This window comes from Cinclus cinclus, chromosome 2 (assembly GCF_963662255.1).
Source record: "Cinclus cinclus chromosome 2, bCinCin1.1, whole genome shotgun sequence".
Lineage (NCBI taxonomy): Eukaryota > Metazoa > Chordata > Aves > Passeriformes > Cinclidae > Cinclus > Cinclus cinclus.
Genome location: NC_085047.1, coordinates 8,045,572 through 8,062,488, shown reverse-complemented (window position 1 = coordinate 8,062,488; position 16,917 = coordinate 8,045,572). Strand labels below are relative to the sequence as shown.

The window sequence follows — 16,917 nt, the reverse complement described above, 5'->3', positions numbered from 1 at the left end:
TGTTGAAGATGAAAATCATCCCCCATGATCCCTTATCTGAATAGAATAACAGAATCGTAGAATGGATTGGGTTGGAAGGGATTTTAAGGATCATCTCATTCCAGTCCCCCTGCCATGAGGACACCTTCCACTAGACCAGGCTGCTCAGAGCCCCATCCAAACTGGCCTTGGAAACTTCCAGAGGTGGGGCAGCTTCTCTGGGTAACCTCTTCCAGCATATCACCACTCTTACAATAAAGATTTTTTTTTTTCCTGATATCTAATCAGAACCTGCTTTCATTCTGAAGCCGTTCCCCCTTGTCCTGTCACTACATGCTCATGTTAATAGTCCCTCTCCACCTTTCTTGTGGGTTCCCTTCAGGTGTTTGTGGCACCAGGAAGTACCAACAACTCAAAGACTGAGAACCAACTCCTGATTTTGAGCTTATGGCTGTACCAATGGGAATGGCAACCCTCAGCTGAAGCAGCCTAGGAATACAACAGGGAGACTCCAGGGAGTGAGGAGAGCTGTTTCACTAAGTGAAATAAATATAAATTAAAAAAAAAATATAATATAATACATATATATTATATGCTATATAAATTAAAGCCCTCCTCACACACACACAAAAAAAACCAAAACAAACAAACAAAAAAAACCCACAAAAACCCAAAGCACACAAGAAAACAAACAAAAAAAACCCCATAAAACTTGTTAGCTTTTAAAAATCTTCTGGCACACGAAGACAAATTAGTCCCAGTTAAAAAACCCTCCCAAGCCAAATTACAGTTGCCATCCTAACATCCTGTTGGTAATGATTTCGTTCACTGAAATGTTACATGCACTGCTTCAATTTATGAATCTGCATTTCAGATGAAAAAGCGCAAAATAAGGTCTAGTAAATTAGATATTAAAGATTTTGCTACTGACTGCAGTTTCTGTTGCATTAGACAAGCACATTATTTGCCATAGCAGGCAGAAAAACAATGACTAAAGGCTGTTATTATGCTGTAACAGCTACATTAAGATAACTGCAAAAATAATTGTAGATTCACAACATCAGCTCTGCGTAAACAGATCCAGAAACATTTCTATAACTTTAATTTGAAGTGTTACATAAAGAACAGGGCTTAAGACAAGGAATGGGGATTGACAATAGTAAAGTCTTGCAAATTAGAAATAATAGTTCTGGCCTATTTCGCTACATCTGTGTTAGCAAATATTTTAGGAACAGATCAGAGTGATGCTGAGCTCCTCACACTGCTATTCCATGTGGCTTTGGCAGTACGCTCTGGATTAGAGACAATCTTACCACCTATGCTAAAGCTTCCTGACAGGAAGATTTATTAGATGCACGTGGGAAGTCCTTGCAGTAGACAGAGGCCATGTATGGAAATACTGGGGGTCTAAGCAAAACATACCAAGGGACATTTGGAGTGCTTTTGGAGAAGACACTGTTCACTTCTACCTCTAAAGAATCTACATTTTTTTGTCCCAAAATAGCTGTGGGAACCGAGTTAGCATGTGGTAAGTGAAGATCATCTGGGGACTCACTTCAAAACTGCACATTACTGCTCTGATCTGAACCACTGCTATAGACACAGACTTGCAGGGCTACCAAACAATTTGCAGCACATTTATCTTCCTGAACTCAACTACCGCTTTCCTGTTATCACTTTAAGAGGTTCAGGCCTTTTAGGTAACACTTCTAGAAAAATGTCACATAGCATTATTACACATCACTTGGTTAATTAAGCAGCATAATTTGCGGAAATATTGTGCTGCTGCTAATGATGCGACTTAGAGATGCAGAAAAGAAGTGGGTACAAAATGCTACAGAATGTGTACTTAAGGCCAAAATAGTCATGTCTCTGCGATGGAGAGACACATAAACAGAAGATTTCAAAGCAGGAGAAACAGCTGCACTACAGACACCTACCAGAGATATCTGGATATCTGTGCTCCACATTGATTCCTCTGTCATGTGCTCTCCATCCCCAAACAAACCTACCTGCCCCAAAAAGAGGATTATCAGACAAGTACTTGCTGCTGGCTCCTTGGGTCTTTTGCCAGCAGCAGTCACTGTGAAAGATGAGGTGAGCAGCTGATCAATTCCAGTAAGAACTGGGAGTTAGAAACATGAAATTCTGTGTGTGAGTTCGGCACAATTGAGGTTTCATATCCTTGTTTACCTTGGCCATTCTGTCACCTGAGTTCTTGACATTGCACTTATAATCCCTGGAGCATAGGCAGTACCTGCACGCTGGTATGGACACAGCTGCCTCCCCTAAAAGAGATGGGAAGAGGGTGAATTTGATTGTACCAATCCAGCAGGTTGCAGCAGGACTTGCATCAACTCGGTCTCAACCATACGCTGGGCATCAGAGCAACCTCAGCAGGTGATGTGTCATCACAAACCCCTCATGTCTTCATACTTTGCTTTGCTTCCCCCAGTGCAAAAGGCTGTACATGGTGAGTTTTGGAACAATTCTCTCAAATTCTGGGCAAGTAATCTGCCACATATAAGCTTTGCAAAGTGAAGATGTGTGGGACACAAAACTGACTTTGAGATATATGCAAAGACATGTTCAGACTTACCAGTTTTCCTCATGGGGAAAATTCCAACTGCAGCATACAAGCATTGCTCAGCAGATGACATGGAGGAATAAATTTAATAAGCTGAAGGTGGTTCATTCACACACCTCTGATTGCAGCTTACATCGGTGCTGTTCCAGTCATTGCTGTGAAGGTAACAGTTGAACCACTACTACTGAACCTTTCAAGTCGGGGACATCCCTGAAAGGGGCCCCCAGACCAGCTCCCCAAAATTTGGGGAAGTTAGGAGGTAGAAACTGGACTTTTAAGGAATAAGTAAAACATGGGCCAACACACTTGTTTGTGCTGCAGTTTCCTGTGTCTCCAAGCTCCTGAGAGATTTGTCTTTAATAAATCTTTTGATGGGCCCAAAGCCTTGCAAATAACCGCACATCAAGATCTCCACCTCCCTGGGAGGTGGAAGACAGAAAAATAGGAAGGGATAGGGACACAAGGACTGCTCAGAAGATCCACGTGGCTCGATGCAATGGAGAGAAAACAGCTAGAGGCACATGGAGCTGACCATGGCACGGTCCTGAAATGAGGCTGGACTCTGCAGGGAGCACAACCACACCAGACACCTGCTTACATTATCCAGAATAAACAGGAAGATCAACAAGCTCAGTTCAGGAAAAAAGCTAAAGCAGACAAGACAGGTTGAAAGCTATGCCTCACATCAAAGCATACCATGTCTTGAAACTCATCAAATCTGTTAATACTAAAGGTCAGTGCTTTTAATCAGTCACAGGAATGTCTACCTGTGAGCTACAGCCAGCGAGAAATCAGCAATTATCTTTCATGTTTAAACAACCTTGCACAGTGTTTTACATAACAAGGTGTGTATCACCACTCAAGCTTAAATGGGACTATTACAATCAGACACTGTAACAAGCAGGCAGTGCAAGGCAAGTGTTTCCTGGCGAGAGCTTCTATAGCAGCAGCAGATGCATAACTCCAGGATATTTGCTCCTTTCATGTTTTGTACCAGCTCTACCCAGCTGGGAAAATCGTGTTCAGCTTGTTTCTAAATACTTAGTCACATTGCTGAATTCCTCAGGAATTTTAAAAATGGAGTTAATTCTCATAAAGGTCTGTCTGCTGTGTTAATCCATGAGTATGAGGAATTGCATCGCACTTGTCTGATAAGCTTGAGGAACATGGGCTGGTAGATCCAGAAGGTTATTGAAAAATAGAAGGAAGAGTTAGTTCTGTGTAATAGCATAACTAGAGCAAAGACAAGTACTGAATGGAGCACTCACCCCCATGGACAGATTCCAGGGAGACTGAGATGTCTATCAATTTATAAAGAGTCAGTTTTCCAGCTCGAGCTACAGATCTCAGCAGCTTATGCCATTCCAGAGAGTTATATTTCCACAAAACCAGTTCCCCAGTCCAGTTCATCACTTGGCATCACCAGCATTTGAGCAAGGGCCACAGCCAGGACAGCCTGGCCCACCTGGGAAAGAAGATGCCGAGGGCAGCAACTTGGCCAAACCACTGCCTGTCAAGCTCCCCAAGAAGCACCAGACAGAAGCCTCACGGGTGACTGGAATTTCAGAAATCCAAGGAGGCCTATAAAAAGCCAACACAATAGACCTATTGCTTTACACGATTATTAATATTTTTCCCCACAAAAATGGCACAGTAATTTAATTACACAATGAATTTAATGAAAAGCCCCTTTAAGCAGCTGCATACACTAACAGAGTCAAAGCTGTGAGTGTCCATGCTTTGCACATAATGTAAGCATTCATTTTGAACAGCATCTTTGCAAAAATAGAACTATTCTGGAAGGGTTTCTGACAAATCTCTTCCTATGAAAATGCCCACTTGTCATAATCCAATATTTTTTGTGAAAAAAAATCCCATTTTGAAGTACTGGAATATTTTTTGCCTTGGGAACATAGGGGATTTTTTTGCACAAAAACCTGTTCTCTATGCCATACAGCTCATCTGCTTAATTTCGTGAAGTGATCAACACTAGGTCCCTTCAGAAAAACAAACCTGGATAGAAAAATTCATTTCAATTTTGGACATGATGTGCTTGCATAATTTGCTTTCTCATTCCAGTCTAAAGACATGTTTTTTTTGGTGCTGCTTTCTGACAAAGACATGCTGCAGTCAAAGATTCAAAATAATTAGTGGAGTTGCAAAGGCAGGAATTTAAGTGGTATTTAACAAACCCAGGAAAAATCTTCAGTATCTCTTCTTATTCCCATCCCAGAAATTCTCAAAGCAAGGCTAACCCCACCTTCTGACCGATGACTGAAAACTGGGATTGCCTCACTAGTAGTGACACAAGTTACAGAACAGAATACAGAAAGACTCAGAGCGTTGCCTTAGGTCTAAAACCACTGTAATGAACAAAGAAAACAGCGAAAACCCAGAAGCAGCCATCAACAGCTGAAAGGAGCTTTGTGCAAAAGTTTAGCATTTCATACATGTTAAAGATCAGGTTTTCATTTCAGTCATTTTTTCCATACCATTTCTGAACCAGAAGGTAGTTTTCTGCTAGAAGCTTATATCCCATCTTCCCCCTTAATAATGAATAAACTTTTAGGAAACATTTTATATTAGAACTTACTTCCATTTTGAAGCAGAAAAATATTTTTATGCTTTTCTACAGGAATAATCATATGCTACTACTGCAAAAGAACAGGTCCAAGAACTTTTAGCATGAAATGGAGTGAATATATAGAGAGCCTGTTCCTTCATACAGGTGATATCTGAACAGCAGGATAATTAACCCACTCCAATTGTCTCTCTCACTCTACAACCCAAGCAAACACAAGATACACACCACACACACACACACACAGTGCCTTGTGAAAGGCAGCTAAGGAAAGCTGGGATTCATCTCCTCCCTTTTATTTCAAATGACTTTCAAATTACTTCAAGTGACTTCATTTACTTTCCTCCTGCCAGCCAATTTCCTTCTGAGGTAGACAGCCCACTCAGTTTTTGCTGAGCAAACAGCCAAACACCCTCACAAGGTGCTTGCTTAACCCCCTCTCCTCCAGGATGGTAAGGGAATAGAAGGAGGGTGAGAATACTTCAACAGGGAGAGCAAAAGGTTCATGTGCAAGCAAAACAGAAATAAGAACTCATTCACAACTTTCCATGAGCAGAAAGATGTCTAGGCACTCCCTAGCAAGTGGCGAGTGAGGACAAGGTAGGAAACAGCATGCCTTCACACTGCACAAGTCCCATTCAGCCAAAATACTGACTGATCAATGGTATTTCAGCATGAACCTACCCCACCAGACCCAGTACCCCAGGACAGCTGGGTGCTTGTCCTCAAGTACTGCTGTGCTGGTTTTGGCTGGGGTAGAGTTAGGTTTCTTCACAATGGCTGGTATGGGGCTGTGTTTTTGATTTGTGCTGAACACAGAGATGATAATATAGAGATGGTTTTCGTTGTTACTGAGCCGGGCTTGCACAAAGCCAAGGCTTTTTCTGTTTCTCATATGGCCATGCTGGCAGGGAGGCCGGGGGTACGTGGGATTTTGGGAGGAGTCACAGCCAGGACAGGTGATATAAACTGCCCAGAGATATTCCAGCCCGCATGACATCCTGATCACTGTATAAAGTGGGAGGAAGAAGGAAGAAGGAGGGGATGTTTGAACTGACGACATTTATCTTCCCAAGTCATTGTTATGTGTGATAACATGTGGGGGTCTTGATCACCTGGAGATGGCTGAACACCTGCCCAACCACGGGAAGCAGGGAATAAATGCCTTGTTTTGCTCTGTTTGCGGGCATGGCTTTTGCTTTCCCTATTAAACTGCCTTTACCTCAAATCATGAGTTTTCCAGCTTTCCCCCTTCTGATTCTCTCCCTGATCCCTCTGCTGGACAGTGGGCAAGTGGCTGAACTCATTACAGCACTGGCAGCTTGGTTTCTTCAGTGTTTGCAGACACACCCCTCTTCCTAAATGCACTCTATCTCTTCTGTCATAAACCTCATACCACCAGCAAGGACAGAGTGATATGATTTTACTGCACTGAATATTCAGTAACAGACTGTCCTTGTTCTATACATTTAAATTGTCATCTGTGAGGCACAGTCAGAAGAAACAAGCAAGTTGAGAAAGTTTGCTCCTAGTGTTAATGATACTGAGAATTTGGAGTTAATTTGATGTGGAGTCAAATGATATGGATGATTAGCGCTGTATCAATTTGAATACTCTCCTAATACTGAGAAATTATTGTCTTCATCTTAATTTTCTAAGACAATTTTCAGACCTAGTTCAATTAAACACTTAGCTTTTTCTTCAGTGCTCAAAATAGCTTTGTAAATATGCAAAACCAGCAGCTAAGCTCAGACTGATTTCTTCAATATCTACAAATTCTTATGTTTTGTCCTAATGTATTTTAGGCTTTAATTTACCACGAATAATCAGGACTTATTTATATTTACAGGGTACATATTGTATTCACAGGCATGAAAAATATAATTTGTCTCATCTAATGAGTCATCATTAGCTTTTGTTCTACCTTTCTATAAGCAAAATATTTAAAATGTATTCAACTGGAGTTATTTTTACCCAACAAGTTATATAATTATTTTTAAGAAGAGCAGTCATATGTCAGCCCATCACTACTACTGCAGCTTATTTGCACATAAATGAAAAACTGAAAAAGCCTACTTAAAGGAAACATTCCATGAAGAAAAAATACTTTTCTCTCTATATAAAGGCAAACATGACCAAAACTTTCGGATTTCTATATTTTTTTTTTGCTTAAATGCTTGTGAGACTTTGAGAAAGATGCTGCTTCTCTCCTCAAGAATTTTTAACCAACTCCAGATAATTTGGTTTAGAAAACCAAACAGAATTAAAAAGTAAGATTGGCATAAGAAGCAGTTCTCCACAACAGCAAATTACACTCTCAACCCTTTCTAAACATTTGCAGCATACACTCTGAGGTGTGAAAACACACAGATGAGTAGAGTCTTCCTTGGCAAAACCCTTTCAATTAACTGTTACAAAGATGCCACTTACAGGCTGATTCTTATGAAACTGAGATCCCAGCTAAGGTAATGATATATGAAAATATGTTAAAACACTGCTTCAACTCTGTAGTGGTAGTTCAACAATGACAACATCCCCAGTTTGGGAACATCAGTCAATGATAAAACACTTAAATGCAGAATACAGAAATTCCTAGAAAATTAAATTATGAAGGAAAAGACAGGGAAACTATACACCTCAAGGTGTCCTGAAGAGAATTTTTAAAATTAAAAAAAGTCATATTTATTTAAGTTTAAGGAAACAATTTCTGCTGTTCATTCAGTTAACCTTCACTCTTTACTACTTTTAACTACTGAGTTACTGTTTAGGTCTGAGAAATGAGGAAAACAGGCAGGAAGTTCTTTCTTTAACTATTAATGGGCTGTTAAGAATCTGTAGTCATGAAAAAAAAAGAGGAAGCTAAAACTACTTCAAGTTGCTTAAAACATAATTTGAAAGCAGAATTGTGACTGACAGATTTATACCCAAAAAAGTATCACCTTGCAGTATCTGCAAGAGCCATGCAATTGCTTATCTGGTATCTTACTGTTCACACAGCTGCTCTCCCTTTGGCAGGGTATTGCCAGCACCACATTCCTGTCTTTCAGAGCACATGGTTTAAAAAGTCTTTACTAAATTGAATATAATGAACAAGAAAAACTTCATATGAAAAAGAACCAGAAAGCTCAAAGAGTTTTTTCCAATTCATTTTCCAGAAGTACTCACCAATTTTAAGTAATGACTCCATTTTTCACCTTCAAAATAAACCCTGAGTTGTGGGAAGAGGAGGAAACAGCAGGGAAATTAAAACTCATTGCTCATAGAGCACACCAGTGTAGTGGATGCCTGCCTGTTATCACAATAACACCTGGTCTGGAGAGCAACTTGAATTATTAAGTACAAAGAACCCTTCACACATACAGTGCAAGACAGACAGAAGGAAGGTCAGCCCAAATCTTTAGATAAACTGTCAGGTGAAGGTGAGCTTGAGTTTTCATGTGAGTTAGAGAAACCGTAGAGCAACAGCATCCGGGGCCAGGGATAGCAACAATTCTCAGAGGACAGGGAAGTGCATTTCCAAGTGTTGAAATATAAATCCTTATCAGTCCTGCACACTAAGAGGTTATCTTTAAAGTGTGTTCCTTCACTATGTCTGAATATCTGTGGAGAGCTTTGTGCCCTGGGACATATCACCACTTTGTTTACTTCCTTGATGGAGCTAAGGAGTGATGATTTAAGGTGTGGCCAAGCAAAAAAAGCTCTGGAGCTCATCAGCTCTTAGAATGTGCCAGACTTCAACCAGACATGGTGACAACCTCAGCACATGACTCTAAGGAGGAGCCTTGGCTGCACTCAGAGTGTCACTAGAAGGAAGGTGAAAGCTGAATTCCTCTTTGTAATCCATCAATATTCAAAGAGCAGGAGGAAGAAACTGGCTTTCCATGGGTATTTAAAGGGAAAATTTTTCAGTCTTGCAAAACAGGCAGTAACACACTCACCATTAAAATGCAGAGGTGGGCTCCAAAGAGCCCTAATTATTATTATTCTCTATTTACATGTTCACCTTGCAAATTTTGTCATTAATTTTTATTAATCTATCATTACTTTAAAGAAAACATGCATAGGTCAAATATTCTATCAATCTCATCATGAATGCTTCTGACCCAGACTAGTCCCTGATTTTAGGATGCAGTAAAATCTAATCTGAGATTCAGTGTTAAGACTGTAAAATCATTTTACAATGCAAGGAATGAAACCATATATGCATTTGTTTTCTCCTCTTCAGAGTTTATTTTGCATGTGATTTTACAGTTTATACTTCACATCATACATTTATTCCTTCTCTTGAAAAAAGGTTTGACACAGACGCTTGCCATTACATTTTGAAACCTGGAACTGGTGCCAGTAAAAAAGCCAAAAAAAAAAAAAAAAGGCAAAAAACCCTATAAAACATATTAGATCAATACAGTGTAAATATAACACGTATTAGAAGTTGCTCGTTATTTCACTACAAGGAAAACAATCTGGGGGAAAAGAAAGATAAATCAGTTCCAGTTGCTAAAACAGTTCAGTATATTTTATTTAAAGTCATAGCATAACAGGAATGCTTTTATTAGCCCACAACCAAACAATGATCAAACTGGGGTAGAGGAAAACGAAGCATGATCCTGTGGTACTCAACTGCAATATAACATTCTCTGCCACACAGAACATATCAGACTGGGGATGTTCACAAAATCCTTTCAGTGTGAACTCTGCAAAAGACTGTTTTCCATCATGCTGCATTATTCCATCCCTTATTTTGCTTAAGAAGTAAGCCACAAGTAAGCATTCCAAGAACTGTGAATAGATTGTCAGTGTTGGCACCAACCATTCAGTAGTTTACACAATAGTTCACAAAGGAAACTGGGTAAAATTATCACTTGGAAATGGTCACGGACATTCTTCCTCTTTGGCTACTTTAAAAGCTAGAAAATTCTGATTGGTACAAAAGACATTCATTTCAGAACCAATTCAAATATGTGTTTAAATAAATGGAACAAAATAAAGCATGTCTTGTTAATTTGGTATTAATTTTCCTGAATACTCTGCAATACATTTTCAAATATACAAAATCTTACTCTTTACAAAAAAGTTGTAGCTCATGAAGGAACTCACTTGAATTATCTCAGCAGCATTCCAATAATTAACTATCTTAATTTTAATTGAAAAAAAACACCTTAGTTTGATCACTGAATTTAGAGACTGCTTCTTCACGAGAAGCAATGTTTCAAAAGTTATAAAAGTGCAAGAACATCATCATGTTCCAAGCTAAAAGGCAGCTTCTGGAAATAGTGAAATCAGTATTGCAAGGTCCTGATGTTAGCAAAATAAATGCAGTGGGAAGAATGACACTCTAAGTACCTCTTCCAGTGTGGTATTGTTGCATTAAGACCAAAACATGCTTCTCACTGAACATTTTAGTGATCTAAATAAAATTGTTGCATCGTTTTTATCCAGCTGTAGCAAGTGAGATGCTCAGACTAAGTGATTTGGGTGGGAGCAGACAACCAGCACACACAATAGCATCAGCAGGCCCCCACTCAATCAGCCTGCTCATTTTGCTGCCCAGCATTTTTGTCCATCTGTAATTAAAAAAACACAACAACAAACAAACAAAAAAAAAAAACCCGGCAAAGGACAAGACTCTCAGAGGACCTTCTCATCCACTTGGATAAACATTTCAAATTCCATGTTAGACTTCATGGAAGAAGAGGAGCTTCAAATTAGGTCCCACAAACCGTTAAGGCTGCCTTTTAGCCAAAAACTTCTGTTTTATTTAAGCAAACTGCTTACTTTTAGTAAGAAGCATTAATACATAATGACTATTTCAATTCACTATCAAAATGAGGGTTATAAGAAATTACAAACTTTGGAGCAGGATCACTCTTACAATTCCTGATAAAATTCTGTAAACAACAATTTAACTGAGAATACCTGCTGCTTTGCAACACCTTAAGTGTAATTTTGTACTACTAGAACTATAAACCCAACGTTTTCCTTTCTGCCTCTTTGTAAAGCTTCCTCAAAAGAGGGTCTAGCAAGTCAAGAGCTCTGCAATTACATGTGAATATTAATCTTACATTTTAAACACCTACTATTACTATACTCAGCCTCAGAAAGCCTCCTCAGAGCAAGCTTTGTTATACTTAGTACTAGTACAGTGTATCAGCACTTTGTGACTTGCTTCTTCGGTGGTAGTTACAGAGAACTTCACTTTGGGATGTCTGTGTTGTGAAGCACAAGAGCCACTCTGCTTGGAATGTACACCTAGGAAAAACATGACAAGAACAAAAACAGCTGAAAAACCCAGAAACCTTACAGGACACAACTTCTAAAATACGGCATGTGGAGAAAGAAACGTATTTTAACTGTTCAAAATCTGTCACTTGGGCACTGTTGTGGGTCATAAATATCATATTTAAAGAATGATTATTGACTGCTAGTCCCTAGCACTGAAATTGCACAAAATGAAAATTTTAAAGGCAGCCTGATTACAATCGCTTTTCTTTCTCTTTTCTATTTTTCTTAGCTTATTGTGATATATTTTAGGTGGTTACCAGAAGAGGGCCTCATAGGACCATGGCCACAACGACCAGTTTCCAAAACCTGAGAACACCTAGGTCAACAGACTGGTTAGTGATAAATGACAAAGTTTTGCAACTCTCTTTGGCTGTGAATTAAAGCTGTCCCAAGGCCTGAGATGTCATTTCATACAGGTAAATATGACACAGCAGCATATTCTTCACACTCTTGGCACCTTTGGAATGTCAGTGTCTGAGTAATCAAACTCAGTCTCAAGATTGGACAGGATCAAAATTAACCATTTAAATGACTGCCTTTTTCTTCCCTTTCTTTTTCCTGAAATAGAAAATACCCAAACACGTATAATCAAAAGACTCCTCGTAGATCACAAAAACACTTGTGGCAATGTATTTTACATGACATTCCTTCCAAGCTGAGCAGAGTCACAATCAGAAAACAAGACTGATACGTGGTATCTACCAATTACCTTGATACATGGTACTCCATCAATTGTCAGGTCTATGAATGTGTTTTCCGAACAAGTCAATAAAAATGCAATTATAAAAGGTAACACAAGATTGAAGATTATTGGCTTCATTCCGACAACATCCTCTTTTAGACTATCCTTCATCCCTGTGGAATGTCTAATATTCTGTAATTTCAACTGCATTATCTGCTAACGAGATCCTGATGGCATAAAGGCTTTCATTGTTTTCAAAACAGAATAAAGCAATAAAGCAAAGAGCTTTAGGAAAAGGAGAAAAAGGAAAAGAACAGCTGATCTTCATTGAACCAGACAGAGCAGTGTCCAATGCTTCTTGAAAGGCAGGGAGCATAATGATTTCCCCTAAGGTTTCAGTGATAAATAGCTTCTATAAACCAGTGCAGGAGAGGAAATACTTAATGAAGTCAACTACCTCAAAACATATAGATAAAGGAGAGATTCTGAAGTTGTGTCCTGAGAAATTCAGTGCTCTGGGTTTGGATGATGAAGTGAGAAAGGAGAAGGAACAAACAGTAGTAAGATTTTTACGAAAGAATTTGTAAAATGTTACTTCAGTTATGGGAAAAAATAATTAATGTTAATGTAGGACACAGCAATTCTCAATTATATTCTGGTCAATAATGTGTCAGATCCTAGGAGGAGTAAATTAGCCCAATTCCTTTCAAGTCAATTTACATCAGCTGAGAATCTGGGAGCAGAGTGGATCTTCCAACTCCAACCACTTCATTGACAACCAGAATTTTAAAACTGTAGATATATGTATCTGCCAGCTTATTACTTTAGTCACTTGTTTCTTCCTTACCTAGGGAAATTAAACACACTTTTTAAATCTTGGTGGGTTTCTTACTAAATCATAGAAAAGCCACATATGGCACTACGCTTATTTCATTGTTAAGTGTAACCACCTCTGAGGCCATTTGTTACAAAAAGCAACAATTAAGGCATGAATAATGAAAAAAATCAATTATTGATTAAACACATTAATAATTTAAAAAAAGATTATTAATTATTCATTCCACCGGTGTACATTTTTTTTAAATAGGAAAAATGCTACACAACTACTAGATAATACTCATTACAAATATATAGGTATTATTGTCTTCCCCCAGCCCAACAATATTTCCAGAAATACTACATTCTAAGTGTTCTGGCTTTATTAATTGTTTAAACAGACACACCTCAGAACATTTGTGTGATGGAAGGAGGAAGAAAAATAAGACCCATGAGGTTGGAAAGGTCCCTTGTCTTCCCTGAGGCAAGGTAAAAACTGGAAGATTATCTGCCCAGGATTCCAGCAGGGTTTTCAGCCCAGATTTCTCACCTTCACTCCTTCTCACAGCCTGAACCACGAAACTTCCTCAACCTTTCCACTCTAGTGTGATTCCTTTTCTTTCAGCACCTCTCACCTGAATTACCACTCCTGTAGTAACATATCCCTCTTCAACTAAATTTCTCTATATTTTTCCTGAGTGTACTGACTGTTTCAAGCCATTGTACCAAGTCAACTGTGCTCCAAGAATATGCTTCAATCTGCCATCCAGTGAAACTACTAAAAAAGCCAGGAATCCACTGCTGACAGGATAAGCTGAAACACAAGCATTTTATTGTATGAGTCCAGACACTTTCAAATATATAAATGTATGGATTATCCTTAGCTCTAGATGTGTCTGGATTGGACCTTGGACATTCAATTGATCAAAGATTCACTCCAATTCAGTGTCATCTACAACTATGCTCTGTCTCATCGTGCTGGTCACTGCTCCAGACTCCAAACACTATCAGCTCTCTCCCAATTCCTAAGACTTTCTCCTTGGTATCAGTCAACAGCTGCACACATAGCCTCTGACTGCTGAAATGGCAGTGGCCCAGCCAGTTTTTAACCCACCTAGCAATCTTATCCAGCCCTGTAGTTCCTCAGCTCCTGGGCAGGAATGCTGCAGGAGACAAGGTTGAAAGTCTTACTGCACCGACAGGAGCAACCTTGTGCACACAGTTTGAGTAATTACATCAAGAAAGCAATCAAGCTGACCATGCATGCTGTGACTTTGCTAAATCCAGGCTGGCTTTCTGACTGACCCATCTCCTGTAACCCACTTGCTTGGACACAGATTGCAAGAGGAGCTGGTTCTTGTCTTCTGGAAGAAGTGCCCCACAGACCCCTTAGCTTTTCTTTTCAGCCTTAGTTCAGTTGACAGAAATTTCCCCTATGATTTTTCTCAGATAATAGTCACCAGCCTTGAAATCACATCACTGAAACAACCCAAGCCTCTGGGTGTATCCCACTTACATAGAGCCTCCTTAACCTATTGCTCTGCTACTTTTTTTTCAGTGGTGCAGTGTCACACAAAAAGGGTCTGAAAGCAGGTTTTGCCCTTGGAGTGTGAGCCAAGAAAAAGGCACTGAATACTCTCGTATTGTCCATATTGTCCATCAAAGTTTTGAGTCTTCCCTTTTTCTAGGGACTTGCCTTCTTTTTTTTTTTTTTTCTTATCAGGAGATTTGCAGAATCACCTTCTTGCCCTTCTTCTTTATATATATATATATATATAATAGTATATATATATAACTATATATATATATATAGTATGCAGCCTGAGATATATATCTCAGACTGAGATATATCTATCTATCTATCTATCTATAAACACACAAGTATACTAAAAGTACACAGAGATTTCCTGATTAAAACCATTACAGGAAACCTAGGCATTCATCAGCAAAATCCACTATCAGAGATATGAGTTTTTACTTTTTCCATACCCTAGGAAGAGTGCATCAGAAGTTTATTCTTTCATACACTATTGCTGAATTATACGCTTTCAATTACCAGCTTCCGTTCTATTGATCGCTGTTCTTCTAACCTGCTTTTCCTGATCACGAGTTTTATCCCATTCATTTCTCCTTCACCATTTCCCAACCTCACTTGATGAACACGGACAGAAGTGAAAATCCAAAGAACAGAACACTTAAGAGAATTCATTCACAGCTTGACTGTCATCAATCAACTCACCCTCTGAGTCTCTCTTCTGTTTCAAGCTTTCTGCTCATCCTGAACACCCTTTCTAGCCACTTCCTCCCCTCCAGGCTTACCCACACTGGAAAGGGCCTCGGGAGACCCAAACTCCCTGCCAGATGCAGGGTGAGCTCTGAGGTCAGAGAAAGTTACTTAGGATCTCAGTGAATTGTTCCTCTGCTCTCTACACCAAATGATAACTTACAACCTCGAGCCCTCTAAGGCTCACACAACCTCCACTATTTTAGGAAGCCAAGAAAACATCTAAAAACACACACAGGAAGGTTCATGAGGCCTTTTCTGACAGGGGAGTGTAACATGGGGATTGGAGAACATCAGATCTGTTTGAGGCAGGATGACTCAGCTACAAAGACAGTTTTTGACAAAGCTAACTTTCAAATGTTTAGTCATAAAATAACACTGAAAGTCTTTTCATTCTCAGTTTGGCAGGAATGGAATAACTGCTGTTAACTTCATTGGCAGATGTGCTAACAGAGAGGATGGTGGGGGATAGGAATCTGGCTTATAAGTCAAATCCAAAATGGGTATTTGTTGGTACCTCTGACCTCTTTATACTGCTCTACTTCATGTCCATATGAGGCAGCTACATTGTCTGAAACTAGGCAAGTCCTGCACAGATCCAGGATTCTGGCACTAAAAGAGTACTTCTAGTAAAGAGACATTAAAAAAAAAAAATTATAATCAACTTCTTTCCCACCAGCTATATAGCAAGATCATAATCTATTCATGCTGGCTATCTCAAAAACAGGACAAAAACAATTGGTACTACTACTGGTGAGGAAAGTTTTCAGCCAAATTTTTACTCCTTACACTTTCTTTTTTTTTTTTCTGTGAATATCCTGAAAACTCCTAGGGGGAAAAAAAGAGATTTAAAGAGTTAAGAAGAATACAGGAATACCATATGTAGGAAGCACCTGTGAACAGCAGCAGCTATAGGCAGAATGTCACCTTACACATTTCAGGAGAGGACTAAAACACACAGCAATCTCCAAATGTATCTAAAAACCCACAAGCAAGAGGTTCTGCAAATGACAGCTGCTACCTTCATATCTGTCAGACTAATTCAGTACCAGGTGCAAGCACAACCCAAATTGGCTGGAACTGCATTGAAATACTCTTCATCCGACTTTCAGGATTGGAAAACACCAAGCCCTAAAAATAATTTCAAGGTCATTTTGTAACAGATGGGAGAATTACTAGAACTTAGAGCTAGATCAGGCACTGCAGAAAAATACTCAGTAGCACATATTGCAGCTGGTAGATGCAAAAGGCAATGTCACAAGAGCCTGTGCCAACATTATCCCAAACTTTTAATTAAAATGAGGGCTTTAGACATTCTCCTGTCCCTGTATCACCGCTTATTGTCACACATGGACACTATTCTGAGAATATAATTAACCATCAAAGAATAAAATAGATGATAGCTCTTCCTTTCTGAGTATAATTTATTATACAAAGCTCACACATTTTCATTTTCATTTTGCCAGATACTGCATATGACAAAGAAGGTATGCTTAAAATAATGTGAAGTTCTGCCTTCCAATTTGTTTTTCAATTTACAGCTATACAGCATGAATATGCAGAAAATAATTTCTTAGACTGTCTTGCTTCATTTATGCACAAGAAGTCCATGTACTGCACAGGGTGTATCTCAAAATTTCTCCTCTATTATCTTCTGCACTCCTTTTTTAGGTTGAGAAAAAGTATGTCAAAAAAGTCAGCAAAAC

The 16,917-nt window shown here is 39.1% G+C and overlaps 1 protein-coding gene across 1 annotated transcript in view; it reads right to left on the bottom strand.

Moving 5' to 3' along the window:
• Positions 1–11,339: 11,339 nt before the first annotated feature.
• Positions 11,340–16,917, bottom strand: part of GBE1 (1,4-alpha-glucan branching enzyme 1) — a 134,768-nt gene continuing 129,190 nt past the window's right edge. Inside the window, exon 16 of the mRNA XM_062511525.1 lies at positions 11,340–11,396. Coding sequence (XP_062367509.1) covers positions 11,340–11,396 — 57 coding nt within the window. The remainder of the gene's footprint in view (positions 11,397–16,917) is intronic.